The following is a 15,021-nucleotide window of genomic DNA, read 5'->3' on the forward strand; positions in this document are numbered from 1 at the left end:
TATGATACAGCGATAAAGCCGTTGCTTCGGTGAACAAATAATATAAAATCACGGTTCGGGTAAAGAAATAAATCGGTAGAAGGTCTTAGTGCCGGTCCGATACACGCCAACCTTGGATTAACATCATTGCTATATTTCTGAATATAAAAGAAGCCAATAAACCCATGTGCCATGAGGTACCCCTTGCATTCGGACGGGCATCACTTTCGATCACCAATACCTCTCGTCAACCCTCCTGCCCTCCATCCCCTTATCTTTTCTAACAACCAGGTTGTGGGCTTTTAACAATCGGATGGGCATATTGTTCATAATTGTCCGTCATTCGCTTGTCACACACAATACTGTAAAAAATTAAACTGTTCGAGTTCTGGCCGGCGAAATATTGCATAACCAGGATATATAGAAATTTATCATATTTACATATTTCGGAATTTAATTGTAAGTTTTTTCAAATTTGTTTCAGAGGGCGACACTCGCTGAAAAAGAAGTTTCCGCTTTAAAAGAACAATTAGCTGTAGCGAATCAAAACCAAAGCGATACAAAGATGGCGACTGTCACCCAAGGAACCGAAGAAATAATGAGCCGTTCTAATATTGAGCTAGAACTCTCGGCTAAAGATAAAGAGGTAAGCCCAACTTATTACGTTGTCACGTTAATGGTTAAACCCTATGCACCCGGGGCTAATCCTGCGTTTTCCTCAACAACTCCCAAATAACACCTGAGGGAGAATTTCTTCTTACTAATACACATGGTTAATTTGTCAAAGTTCAGCGCTCTTTTGATTATATGAATCGATTATTATACCTAGAAAAATGTTATATTTATATTTGTATCGCCTTTTTAAAGACTGACAAGCCGGCTGTTCGATTTCTTTCTGGGATTCTTATCGGAGATGGTGTCTCTTTCTAGCGTGTTCCCAATTGCGTGATCTGCACATAACCTCACCTTAATTTATGCCCGGCCACTTCTTATATTTACATAATACTACTCCGTGACTCCCCTAATGTAGCCAATTGGTAACTTTATCGAATCTCAGTCGAATCACCGACGGGGTACTAACAATCGATATCCTACAAGCTTCGTCTGGTGGATTTTTCACACGAAAACGATTAGGGTTCAGGGGGAAAAACGAAAATCTCTTTTGGATAAGGCCCGGTTCTTTATTGGGGCGCGCACTTCCGACCAAAGGCGCCTTCCCGATAACGATCGTCACTTTTATGCTCCTAGATTTTTGTAGGAGCCGTATTACCGGTTTTTATGATAGACAAATATTTAACCAGCCTGTATTTTTTTAAAGGTTTTAAATTCGGTTCCACTATCTGACATCTTCTGCATTAGGTGCTACATTCTTTCTCTCTTTCTTTCAGTAGGAGAATAACAGTTAAGAAATCCGTCTGGCCCCGCGACCGAAGCTCGTGAAATCTCTTTGTAAGTATGAGGGTCAAGTTGTCGGGTTAGGATTTTTTTGGTCCGGAGTGAAATAAGATTCGATTCAATTTCATGTCAAGTGTAAGTGGTATCAAAGTCGATATGCCTGATCCCCCTCACACGTACGTTGCGTAATAAAGATTCTCGACTGAGATCAATATGGAAATTTTAATGGGGTTGGCTTTGTTTCATTGACCACCCCACCTCCTTGGCACACCCTCGCCCTTTTTAACCCTTCCCGAGCCTTATGAATATATCCTCACCACTCGTTCTTTCCCACTGTATAAATGTAAAATGCGTCTGGCTTTTTCTCCAGACGAAGGAGGACGACGTTTTTCCTTTTTTTTTTGGCACGATGCAATCCCATAGGAACAGTGCGAGGCGGTGGTGGGTCGGAGGTGGATGTCCTTTATTCGAACTGTATAATGAAGGGGACATTAAGTTGAAGGATACGCTTCAATGTCCGTCCGACTATGAGAAAGAATGGGAACAATTGAAGCTGGCAAGACATACGTGGCCGGCCGAGCGGACACTGTTCCAAACGTTGCTCTCCAGTTTTAGGCAAAGAATCGACATAATTTATACACATTACTCTCGCGGGAACAATTGAACGATGACACATAGCTAACAATTGAACCAAGAACACAACGAGTCGAAATTATTAGGCAATGGCCGAACGGAAGTCTATAGTTTAGGGCTCAATTAGTGTTTTTCCGAGTGGCGGACAATAGAAGAGCAAGTGAGATGTGACGCGACCGGTTCTTCTCTGAAATTCGATCTTGTCCTTTCCGACGTGTAATTATATTTCCAATATGCCAGACGGACATTTTACTTAGATTGTTTCCACCGCTTATTAACTCGTTTGCACCCGTTTCGAGGGTATAAATTATGCGCAATAAAACTGTAATTAGCTATAACGAATCGGTACCCGATTTTCTAACTGGATCTCGGATTAAATCCGGACCCCCCTTCACTCCGCTCACTCTCTCTCTCTCTCTCTCTCTCTCTCTCTCTCTCTCTCTCTCTCTCTCTCTCNCACACACACACACACACACACACACACACACACACACACACGCACACACACACGCACGCACGCACGCACGCATAGGCATGCAACACCACATTCTACACCATTTTCACAAAACAACGATATGACGGGGCAATCTCGGTGGCCTGATAAGACGTGTCGTATAATATAAGGATTAGATGCCATTCTAATGTCGATTTACGACAGGTTAAGAACATACAGGCGCCCCTTGTGTACCTAACAACTATACAATTGATAAGAACCATACGGATCACAATAAACTCAGTATCGTTATCAACAATTTAAATTTATTCGCCTCGATAAAACCTGTTTGCTTTACACAAAATAGGCGTCACTCCGTTCTCGATTCTTCCGGCGGTCCTCACGCATCTAACAATTTATTTCGATGGTAGGGGAAGTATTACATTTAACACGAAAATAGAACACAGAGGAGAGCAGATTTTAAAACTAAACACTCTTACAATTTCTTATGTGTCAACAGGGCAAAATCACATAGGAGTTTTAGTTGCATTTCATCTGATATTTAAACTAATTGTAAGAGTTAAATTATGATATACTTTATTAAAGGTGCCTATGGCCACTGTTCATCATGACTTGCAGAGGATCTCGATAATTACAAAAAAGAGATATTTGTAGAGAAAAATACAATAAGTTAGTGTGATATCTATCAAACAGTAACAACATCGATAACCCCATTCGAATTTGACCAGAAAAATTTACATTTCATAAATCAGTACACAAATAGATGGATAATAAACATATAAATAATTGTAAAATAACAATATTATTAAGTTAAAATATACATCTGTCTATGATTCCAGTTTGTGCAGGTGTTTCATGTTTTAATACAATCTGCGCAATTTGTTAAGATTTTTTTTATATTCTTCATGTGGTTAAAACAACCTCTGGCCAGTTTATTGTAGTTCATAGATTGTCTGAATTTTAAATATAGCGAGAAACGAATTTGCATCTAATATATATAATTTTATTAATTTCAAATCCTATTTCCAAGTTAAGAGTTCGATGCAAAAGGGGTTGTTAGTATTCCTCCGATGGCGAGCGAGCCCCTTCCTTGATGGGAAGCGAGGGAGACAACCATGACTAATGGAAAATGTATCTAATCAGTCCTATTGTCTATTTTACGTTTTACTTGAATGAAGGGGGGGGATATGCAAAACGTGGAAGCACAAATGCCACAAGGCGGCCCAAGTTCAAATCGATATCTCTTAATCCGCATCCTTCAATTATTTCCGTGTGCCCGGTCTAGACGGATGTCTTGGGCGTTTTATCCGATTAATTGAAGCCAATATGCGACTTCTTTTTTTTTTCACTTGACTCGACTACGAGTTACGTGCCAAGTAAGCGTGAGGAGGTGTCAGACGCCAAACACGAATATGTACATTTTCTCATCCACTATCTCTTAAACCATATAAGAAATCGATTATCAGACTATTGTGAAAAAGGTTTTACAGACAGGTTTTTGAAGAAAAAAACCTAATAAGGACAATATTTTTTGCCAATGTGGAAATGTATTTAAAAAAAAATATGCACTGCAAAATATTTTTCACATTTTGGTCATACTCTCTGCAAACATATGCTTCATAAGTTTTTATTAAAACGTGTTTTATATTTTCATAGTATTTAAATCGGCTCTGATTGATACTTTCATAATCGAATACTGTAATACAAAATTTATGTTTACAAACCCGTTTCACGAAACGAAGAGTTTCACAGCTCTTCACATATGATTGATGACGAACACGTTTCTCCGGGTGTTTTTCTAATTCTTCATACGCGGTTTGGCTTAACGCCATCTTCATTGACAGGCAACAATAACCGAGTCCGGGCAAGTTCGTCCAATCGCAGACTGCGAACAAAACTGGCTCAACTACTTTGAAAAATGAATTTCCTCTCGATTCTTGACGCTGTCCTTCTCTAATTGATGTTGCACCATGTAAAACAAAAACGCTTTTCAAACTTATTTCAACTTGGAATTTGTATTTAAAATATTCAGTTAGACGGTAGACACGAAAAGCTGTCTTAATCGCTACAATAAACAAGAAAGCGTGAAGTGAAACTTGCCTTATTGACGATGTGCACACGAGCAGGTTTTGTGGTTCGTCTTCCATACAAATAGTTCCTGTACATCGCACATAAGTAACAGACCATTTATACAAATAAAAAACGTAGACGAATTTGATATTTTGATTTTTATTCATTATTGTTAACATAATAATAAGTTTAATAACATTACGTAAGGTGGCCATAAACATTTGCTCCGTAGGATACATAAAATTAAATGTATATAGGTTAATAAATACAAGGAATATTCTAAGTTCAAGAAGTCGCAAGTACAAACTTTTTAAAAAAGTAGGGTTTTTTACGGTTGTCTTATTTGAGCTCTAATAATTTTTTCGAACTATTGAAATCCGCACATCAATCTGCAAGAATTTGACCTTTAAAAATTGATAATTGCAAATTCACAATTGTTACGTTTTGTTGATACTCTGGGAGTAATGGAATACGAGTAGAATTAACCGAGATCGGTCGGGTGTAATAACCGGAAGAAGGTGGGTTAACGGGGCTGCTGAACTTTACAAATGTTTTAATCGTTTTGCATCATGTTGAAAAATGTTTGTCGCTGAGGGATAAACACCGGAGGGCCGTGGTCCAACTCTGGGGAAATACAGAACAAATATGATTGCATGATTGATTCGGACTAAGCCGCTCCGGAGGGAGGAGAAGCGTAGGATGAAAAATCAGCGGCATTTCCGCCGGGTGAGGGAGGAAGGGGTTGACAGTGATCTGAGAAAAGGGGCTTATATCCATCATACACATTCTCCACTAACTAAGGGGAATATTTAATCGATAGATTGGAAAAGGGGACGGGGGAGTAGAATCAAGAGAGAGTGAGGGGATCTGTCTAATTGTCAGTGAGGGTACACGTCGCAAAGACTGCGTGGATCCTTAATCATCTCCCACCCTCTTCTCCCAATAATCAATAATAATTCTGAAATAAAGAGAACATAGAGCTTTGCTTTTGTTGTTATTTATACAAGCATTTGATACACACCGCTTGATTGAGCTTGAAATTAATTCCAGATCTCGCAGTTATTGGAAGATGTGCAGAGGCTGCAAAACAGCATAGGGAAATTGCAAGAAAATTCAGCCAATCAAATTGCGAGACTTGAAGAGGAGTTGGAGCATAAACGGCAGCATATATGCCGGCTAGAGGCGAGATTAGAGGCTCAGAAGGATTATAACGAACTGAAAAGGCAACTTAGGTAGACGAATATGTTTTTCTTTTAAATTTCAACAATTGTTCAGTAGAATTCTAACCGAGTGATGTGACCGATCTCTAGTGGTCTAAGGCCTCCTGAGGAGACTTCGGCCAAGGCGGAGGAGCCCGAGAAAGCTAAATCTACGACGGATAATTCTGTTCCTAAGCCTGCTAGTACGCCATCTGAATCTCAAGGTAAACTATATTAAATGTTTTCTTATAAACGAAAAGCATAAAAATAATTGATTTAAATACGATTAGGCGAAGTTCCTACCCTCCATAATGTAGAAACATTCGGCTCATTTTTGGGCGAAGAAATTGTAGCGAACTGGAGAAGGTCTTTGGAAAGAACTATGGTGTCTCAAGCCACGAGGCCGACACCGCCTCCAAATTCTTGGCCATCTCAATTCGATGGTATTATTATTAATCACAGCTTTCATCTTTCTTAACAAAGATTGCACTTTTCATTGCTTTGATTCCTTGTTAACGACATATAATCGTAATGAGTCCATTTTTTTTTTTATAGGTAAAGTGAAGACTGAAGAAAACAGGGAACGGGAAAACGACAAAGGAGTTTCCCCAGCAAGAGAATTACCACTGGTGAACGGTACTTCCAGTCCCGGTAATCACGAGCAAGAAGTTCCCCACAATAACAACAACAATAATAACAACAACAATAACAACAACAACAACAACAATAACAACAACAATCCAATGTTGCCGAACGGTCTGTGCGGTTTGAACATCGGATTAAACAATAATGTCCTGAGTGGTGGAACGCCCCTGAATTTGAACGATGTGATAAAAAGTCCTTTCCGTTTTGATGAGAGGTCGCCGTTCAGATTCAGCGAAGACCCAAGCTGCATGGTCGGCAGGTTCGGCGAATCCCTAATACCCAAAGGCGATCCGATGGAGGCCAGGCTTCAGGAAATGCTCAGGTCCGAAAATTATTTGACTCACTTAAAAAATAACAATAAAACGATACGGACACACAATTGGTTTACAATACAGTTTACGTTATTTTGAACAGGTACAACATGGATAAGTACGCTAACCAGAACCTGGATACACTTCACATCGCACGACGGGTTCGAGAACTACTCTCGATACATAACGTCGGCCAGCGTCTCTTTGCAAAGTACGTCTTAGGACTTTCTCAGGGGACGGTTTCCGAGCTTCTATCGAAGCCTAAGCCTTGGGACAAGTTGACGGAAAAAGGGCGAGACTCCTACCGGAAGATGCACGCTTGGGCGTGCGACGACAACGCCGTTCTCTTGCTCAAGTCGCTCATCCCGAAAAAAGGTGATTATCTTGAAAACAAATACTACTGAACGAACTCTTTTTATCTGTTTCAAAACTTTATACACGGGAGGCACAGAAATATAAAAAAATTTGTCTCGTCACCCCACGGTTCCTTCAACTTCCCCCAAGGAAAATCATGAATCCCCGTCAATGCGTTCATCGATTTCCTTAAAAACAAAATATAGATTGCGGAATGTCGGGGTTTGACGGGGGGCACTGTGTTATTAATGCTCTGAGGCCGAGTTCAAATAGCTCATTGGCACTTGTTGGCGCTAATGACTTCGTAAGTTTAGAATAACGAGATCCACTGCTTTGTCCCTCTCACACTCTCTCTCTCTCTTCCACTCCCGTCTACCACTCTTCATTTTCGTTAAAATTTCTTTTTAATTTGCCTATCTATTTCCCTTTCGATATTACCGTCGTTTTATTTTTCACCCCATTTAGTAATCTAATATCGGCCAAGTGTAGAAATTAACGTTTTACGTACAATAATTTATAATCTAACTATCCTCTTATGGTGTAGTATGATTAAAAACTTTTCTCAAAAGCAAAAACCAGGCAATAGTATTTTGTTGTTTATTTCAAACTGTACGTACTTTTATCGTTATAATAATTACAACATAGTTATTTTAATAAAAACCAAATTAAACGAGATCAGAAATTCACGGGTTTTAATAACAATAATTATTTGATTATGATGGTTTGAAAAACATCGGAAAATCATTTAGTGATAGATTAAAATTTAACTAACAATTTATTCTTTCACTAAATGATTGTCCAGTGTTTTGGTAAATTTGATTAAAAATAGTGAATTTCTGATCTCGTTTAATGTGGTTCATATTAATAAAATAAGCATGTTGTAATTAATATATCAATAAAATACAAACATATAGTTTGAAATGAACAACAAAATACGAGTGCCCCGTTTTTTTTTTGTTTTTGAGTGTATTTTAAGGGGTGTACTGCTCTCAAGGACATTATTAAAATTTAAATTTAGGCAAACAACAATAATGCTTGCTACAATTAAAAATTTGCGACAAAAAAGATTAATTTTAAGAATTTCTTGTTTATATGAACGTATAACTTATTTATTTCCTAGGTAAAGATGGTGGTGGTGGAATTGGTGTTTTGGCAAGAGGTTCTGAATCTGAGATGACAGAAGAAAGGATTGCACATATACTTAACGAAGCGAGTCATATGATGAAACCCCAAGCACCAGAGGATAGCCACAGCAATGACGATAGCAAATCACCCAACCACCCTCAGGTAATTCAATGCACAAATATCTTTATTGATTTCTGTTTAAATATTCTACGAACCTCAATTATAGATAAATTAAATTTAAAAAAGAAAATTAGTATTGAATATTAAACTTTTTTTGTAGAGTGCTGAATCGCCCCTTACGAGGGACAATTCGCAAAATCGGAGGTTGAAAAAGTATGAAAATGATGATATCTCTCATGAACAGGTGATGAGGATATACCAGGAAGAGCTAGCCAAACTGATGGGAAGAAGACTGGAAGACCAGCCATTTCCAGGGTAAATTTATAAAATGAATTTTCTGTTTTGTTATTTTGGAATTATTTTAATTTAATTTTGATCAATTTTTAAACAGAATGGTGTTCCCACATTTCTTAAGCGGTGGTAGTGGTGAAGATGTGAGAATCGCTATGGATGCTTACCACCGAGAACTTGCCAAACTAAGCAGCAATAGTGGTGGTCTCCAGCACCCCCTTGCCGCCCTCCATGCCCAGAGTTTGTCTGCAGCACATAACGGTATTGCTCAAGATTTGTCTTTGCCAAAACAAGTTAAACGAGAAAAAAGCAATAATGAGGACGACAAAAAGGAAGATGATAGGCATGGTGGAAGTGCATTTTCTCTAGTGAGACCTAAAGTGGAACCCGGTAAATATCACCTCTCTATCATGTTTCTCTTTCAGTTCCCATTGTTAATTGAGATCAGAATGACTTAAAATAAAATAAAGTTAAACTGTGAAAATGATACTAATTGTCTGTTAACAGGCTCGCCACTGGGGAACGTGATCCTACCTCCTGAAGATATGGGAGGAGGCTCTGGTACAGCAGCTGTGAGTCCACTGCAAAGGATGGCATCCATCACAAATGCGCTTATCTCACAACCACCATCACAACACCACCATTCCCCATCTCAAAGGCCCCTGAAGGCTGTTTTACCACCTATCACGCAACAACAGTTCGATCAATTCAATAATCTCAATACAGAAGAAATTGTGAGAAAGGTTTGTTGTTATTGATACAATAAGAAACTTCTTAGGATGTCTAATAGCATTTTTTAATTTTAATTTGCGACTTTTTTAGGTCAAAGAGCAACTAAGTCAATTTTCAATAAGCCAAAGGCTATTTGGTGAATCTGTTCTTGGTTTATCACAAGGGAGTGTTTCTGATTTACTAGCCAGGCCCAAACCATGGCACATGTTAACTCAGAAAGGAAGAGAGCCTTTTATCAGAATGAAAATGTTTCTCGAAGATGAAAATGCTGTCCATAAATTAGTTGCTTCACAATACAAAATTGCTCCGGAAAAATTGATGAGGACTGGAGGTTATGGTGTCAATGCCAGTAAGTTCATTTATTCTATTTCTCCATTGTGCAATTTCATAATCACAATGTTTATTCTAGCTGGTGGGCCACATTCAAAAGCTATTGCCGGAACATGTGGGAAATTTGGAACCAACGATGCATTTTTACACAATCCCACTATGCATATTCCTCATAGTGCACCAGCACCACCGCCAGTACCTGCGATCACACCTCCTGATATGAAGAAATGTACGATTCCTCCACAGCAGTGTCATACTCCAATGCAACAATACCCTGGCATCAAAAACCTCCATCATGTATCTCCTTCTGTATATGAAATGGCAGCACTAACACAGGACTTGGATACCCAGTCAATAACAACAAAAATCAAGGAAGCTTTGTTAGCCAATAACATAGGACAGAAGGTATGTATGATCATAACCAATAAACATATATGTAGACATTCATGTATACTTGATAAACCTCTAATTCCCTGAAAGTATTGCTTGTTTTAATTCGGTAAACATATTTCAGATATTTGGAGAAGCAGTATTAGGTTTGTCACAAGGTTCTGTTAGTGAACTCCTTTCCAAACCTAAACCCTGGCATATGCTGAGTATCAAAGGAAGGGAACCTTTCATCAGGATGCAGCTGTGGCTTTCTGACTCAAACAACATTGATAAACTTCAAGCTTTAAAGTCTGAGAGGAGGGAACTCAACAAGAGACGAAGAGGATCAGGTCAGCAAGACAATAGTAGTGACACTTCATCCAATGATACTTCTGAGTTCTACCACAGCAGTGCAGGAAGTCCACCATCGGCGAAAAAGCATAGAGTATTCTTTTCCGAAGAACAGAAGGAAGCGTTGAGGCTCGCTTTTGCTTTAGATCCATATCCCAGTTTAGCTACAATAGAATTTCTAGCGAATGAACTAAGCCTTGTGTCCCGCACAATTACCAATTGGTTTCATAACCATAGAATGAGACTGAAGCAGAGTCCTCAGGGAGAGACACTGAACAGAGAGGGGCAAGGCTCTGGTTTTGATCCTGTACAGTTTAGAATATTATTAAGCCAAAGGTTAGGACTTCCTTTGCCATTCGCTGGCCCATTTTTCCATTCAAACAGTGAAATGTCAAATATGATATCTAGGACTGATCTACCTTTGAGGGAACAAGGCTTAGATCTCTCGATTAAACATGAGTATGAAGGTGAAGACAACGAAAGCCATGTAGACTCTGAGGATTCGTTTTCTGGTGTTCCAGAAACAAGAGTTCCAGAACCAAGGATCTCAAGAAGAAAACCTGCAGCACCCCAATGGGTCAACCCAGACTGGCAACAAGAGCCGGAAGTGATTATTAATGGTGTGTGTGTGATGCAAACTGAAGACTATGATAGGGAAGGTCGTGAAGAAACAGTCAGAGTAGAACCTGTGCCAGTACCTGAAGAAAGGAGTGCTACGCCTGAAAGCACGCCTCAACCACCTCTGGAAGAGCCCAAATCTTCCCTTGCTGTGAAGCAAGAACTAAAGGAGGAAAAATGGGAAAATCAATACTAATATTAGATTGAGATTTAAACAAAAATGTTTAGAATTTTCTGATTCTGATGTTCATGATTCCTTTATCAAATAATAAATTTCTGTTAAGTTTGGGTCTTTATAAAATTCTTATGATTAAAGTAGTTATGTTGCAATGATGATTAGGTCTTAAGGAGGTTTTGTTTATATTGAAAAAGAAATCATGAACAAAATATTAAACGGGTAGTGTTTGTTTGATGAAATAAATGTTTATATATAAAAGTAAAACATTAATTACTTCAGTTTATAAGTTAATATCCTATTTGTTAGGAGTCATTAGGAACACACAGGAACATTTTTGTACATACTAATTGGTGTGTTATACCAGTGCTATGATCTCAGTGGTGTGTGTTGAACTATATTGGTGATGTGATAAATTAAAAAAATAAATAATCCAGTATTGGATCGAATCCCATCTTATGGTAGCAAATGGAAAATAAAACAAACTTATTGTGTGAACATGTGCAATCAACGAATTCTTAAATATTTAGTTCTATATCTGATTATGTAAGTATATAATGATAATTACTGTAGCTGTCTTTCTTGTAAGACAAGGGGCATTTTTGTTTTGTTTATATGTTTATGTAAATAAAGTAACGGTAGTTTATGTAATGTAAAGTGTACCAGTTAGGTTGTCAAATGAACAGCCAGGTTTACACAAATAGTATGGTTGTGAGATATTAAGTTGATGTTGTTGAAATAATCAAAGATGAAATAAGACTGGTTAAACTGTTAAATACACAGATCAAATAGTTTTGTGAACATGGTTAGAGATGAAGAAATAGTTAATTTAGTTATATATTTGTTTCTTTAATTTAATTTTATTTTGACTTTTCTGTTGTTTTTCTTTTTTAATTTTAATTTTTTTCCATTGAACCTGTCTTCATTGTGATACACATAATACTTAGTAATTATGTTTATTTGGGAATGTGTGATTTTGATTTTGAATCCGAGCTAACTGTAAATTATGAAAATATAATAATTTTGAGACTTAATGTCCAAATTTCAGACAAACTTAAAGTGTCTATAAATTAATGCACAATATTCTCCAAAACTAGCTTTTGCAAGTACTGTATGTAACGTTTGAATGTTTAAAAAAATTAGTTTTATCCCCATCATTTTACATACATATTTTATAAGTATGTGAGTGTTGTATGTTTTTCTACTTAAAAAGTTATCAGCTTTTGAAATATATTAGACCACTGATTGATCTATCGAATAATTTGAATTTCAAATGCGTTACCGAATTGAGAATGGCGCAAAACAACTTTTATTATTGTACACATGAAAATAATGTGGAATCATATCACACAATATACCTCAAAAATTGTAAAGTTGTTTGAATGTAGAAGTTTGAAAATTTGAAGATGTAATATATATATGATAATTATTTAACTACTTGTCATAAAAAACATTACATGGGCATTATTTGTTCCCAATAGATAAATTTGAGAAGCTATGTATCTATCATACCTAATTATGGTACAAGGACTCCCATTAGATAATAAACATCAATTGTAGAACATATTGATTTTGAAAAATATTGACATGTTTGTTATAAAAAGTAGCAGTTATTTTATTTGTTACATTGTAAAAAGCATTAAATTTATTAAACATAAATTATTATAACTTATGAACATTAAAGTTATTATTTAAAGAAGAACTGTGTTAAATTATTTAATTATCTATTTTAAAAAATCCCCCTTCTCTTACCATTTTAAACTTCTTTAATGTTTTGAAACATATTCAAGAGCAAACAAATTTAAAACCTAGAGTTGCTGAAGGTAAATGAGAGTCTTTGTACCTATGATCAGTCCCAATGATTTATTTTTTCTTTCCTTTTTCTTAATCTATTTTATTGGGTTCTAAAAGATTCATTTTGTTGTGTGTGAATGTTATATGCTTTAAAGCATACAATTTTGATTGAACACAAGGAGAGCACGAATTTTTTGTATGTGCCCAGAAAAGACATAGTGTGGCTGGCATAGGAAACAAAAATTAGATGTTAATTTTGACGCTATATTCTAACGAGTCATATTTGTATGTTATAATTTTAGAATGAACTTTTTTTGCTCTTATTAAGTTTATATAATATACTATGTAAATATTTTTATAAATACTGAAAATGTGTATACTATGAGTATATCCATTTTCATTGTATGCTGTACATTGTGATGCCGCTTATGTTAATAGGCTTTAGAAAATTACCACTTCTGTACATATAGGTGTACAATTGATGATATCAATTTATTTATATAAATAGGAAACGTATCATTTACATTCAGCAACAATTGTTAAGAAAATTTGTTTTCATAATAACAATTTATTTCTACTTCTAGTCTTCCCTTAATTATAGTCCTGAATAAAAAGTTTTGTATAATTGTAAGTTCGAAGACATTTATTAAGACTCGTTAATTAGTAATACCCCTCTTTGAGCAATTAGCTGGCCTATACTCGATCTTCCATTAAGTTAAAACAAGTGTACATTTTTTGTAATTTGTTGTATATTGTTATTAATAACTTACCTTTTTTATTTGATTATTTTTTAAATGTTGATCTTATTTATAAATTATTATTGTTTGGAAAAAAAATTGTTTATATCTAAAAAAAAGTTATTTTTCAGTCTCCAAATTGGAGAGACATATATCAAGACAAATGATAAACCGATATATGATTTAATATACTTTGAATACAAGATGAAATTATTATAAATAAATAACATCTAGAATATGCCTAGAAGAGAAATTAAATGTCTACTCTGTAAGTCAAACCACCTGCCAGACATATATTTTTTATAATTAGAATCACTAAGGCAGGTTTAAAAGAAATGTTTAATAAGTACTGTTCAATTTGCCAAAATCCAATACAAATTCCAAAGCTATTTATTATATTGTTGATTTTTTATTTTAATACTATTAAACACATAGTTATTATAACACAAGAAAACATTCACAATATAAACAAGTTATTATATTTATAAATCTCTAATTGTTCACTTATCACTATTCTTTGTATTCTATTTCTAAAAAAAAAATATTGTACAGGTTAAGTTTTAGTCACACATCATTCGTGTAGATGTAAATAAGTACATTAAAAAAATTTCATTATAGTATTGTATTTATTATCATTCATAAGCATCATCACCATATTTTTATTATCAACAACAAATCAAGATTATTGTATTCAGACATTGTCATAATTAATATTATTATATCATTATTAAGACATAGTTCTTATTTCTAAAGTATGTTTATGATGTTAAAATGAATTCATCTTGCCAATACCAATAAAATTATTTAATGAATGTCTATTTCCGTGATATTTAAAGTGTCAGTTAATAAAATATTTAAATACATAAATCATTTACCATTTAATTCTTTCAACCCAGAAGTTAGTACTAATATTTTATCCAAGTAAAACAACTTAGTTTTTGATTTAAATAATACATGCCTTAAGAGAAGGTGGGTAAATGATCACACATTATGTATTACATAGTCACATCAAAAAGTTTGAGTGTGTAAAAATGCATGCATTTAGGCTAAAGCAAATGCATTGCAGAGAACAAACATTGATTGTGTTGATAATACACAATTACTTAACTGTTATAAAGGAACCTTGATGTGTGCAAGGCATTTAACATTGAAATACTGATGAAACTAGTCAAAAATCACAATATACTATATATAACTTTCTGTATAGGAAGCTAGTTGAGGAAGATCTTATTTTTAGGAATTTAATCAGTTCATCATCTTATTTTTTGATGTCTTTAACTTTAGTTTCCCGCTTTCATCAGATCAGGATAGGCTGCCACGTGAAGCAAGTTAAAGTAAG

General features: G+C 35.6%; 1 protein-coding gene across 13 annotated transcripts in view; it reads left to right on the forward strand.

Annotated features, from left to right (window-relative positions):
- LOC106665711 (homeobox protein cut) overlaps nucleotides 1-12,786 on the forward strand; it is a 28,709-nt gene extending 15,923 nt beyond the window's left edge. For 8 of the 13 annotated variants that reach the window (XM_014392352.2, XM_014392354.2, XM_014392355.2 and 5 more), the window contains 12 exons: nucleotides 464-625; nucleotides 5,582-5,763; nucleotides 5,842-5,954; nucleotides 6,021-6,173; nucleotides 6,286-6,697; nucleotides 6,790-7,061; nucleotides 8,161-8,327; nucleotides 8,446-8,600; nucleotides 8,677-8,966; nucleotides 9,084-9,319; nucleotides 9,399-10,043; nucleotides 10,153-12,786. In XM_014392352.2, coding sequence (XP_014247838.1) covers nucleotides 464-625; nucleotides 5,582-5,763; nucleotides 5,842-5,954; nucleotides 6,021-6,173; nucleotides 6,286-6,697; nucleotides 6,790-7,061; nucleotides 8,161-8,327; nucleotides 8,446-8,600; nucleotides 8,677-8,966; nucleotides 9,084-9,319; nucleotides 9,399-10,043; nucleotides 10,153-11,172 — 3,807 coding nt within the window. In that variant the 3' untranslated portion in view covers nucleotides 11,173-12,786. The remainder of the gene's footprint in view (nucleotides 1-463; nucleotides 626-5,581; nucleotides 5,764-5,841; nucleotides 5,955-6,020; nucleotides 6,174-6,285; nucleotides 6,698-6,789; nucleotides 7,062-8,160; nucleotides 8,328-8,445; nucleotides 8,601-8,676; nucleotides 8,967-9,083; nucleotides 9,320-9,398; nucleotides 10,044-10,152) is intronic. The other 5 variants (XM_014392359.2, XM_014392361.2, XM_014392360.2 and 2 more) reach the window with 5 other exon arrangements.
- The last annotated feature ends 2,235 nt before the right edge of the window (nucleotides 12,787-15,021 follow it).

Source organism: Cimex lectularius, unplaced genomic scaffold (assembly GCF_000648675.2).
Source record: "Cimex lectularius strain Harlan isolate CLEC.00 unplaced genomic scaffold, Clec_2.1 scaffold274, whole genome shotgun sequence".
NCBI classification, from domain to species: domain Eukaryota; kingdom Metazoa; phylum Arthropoda; class Insecta; order Hemiptera; family Cimicidae; genus Cimex; species Cimex lectularius.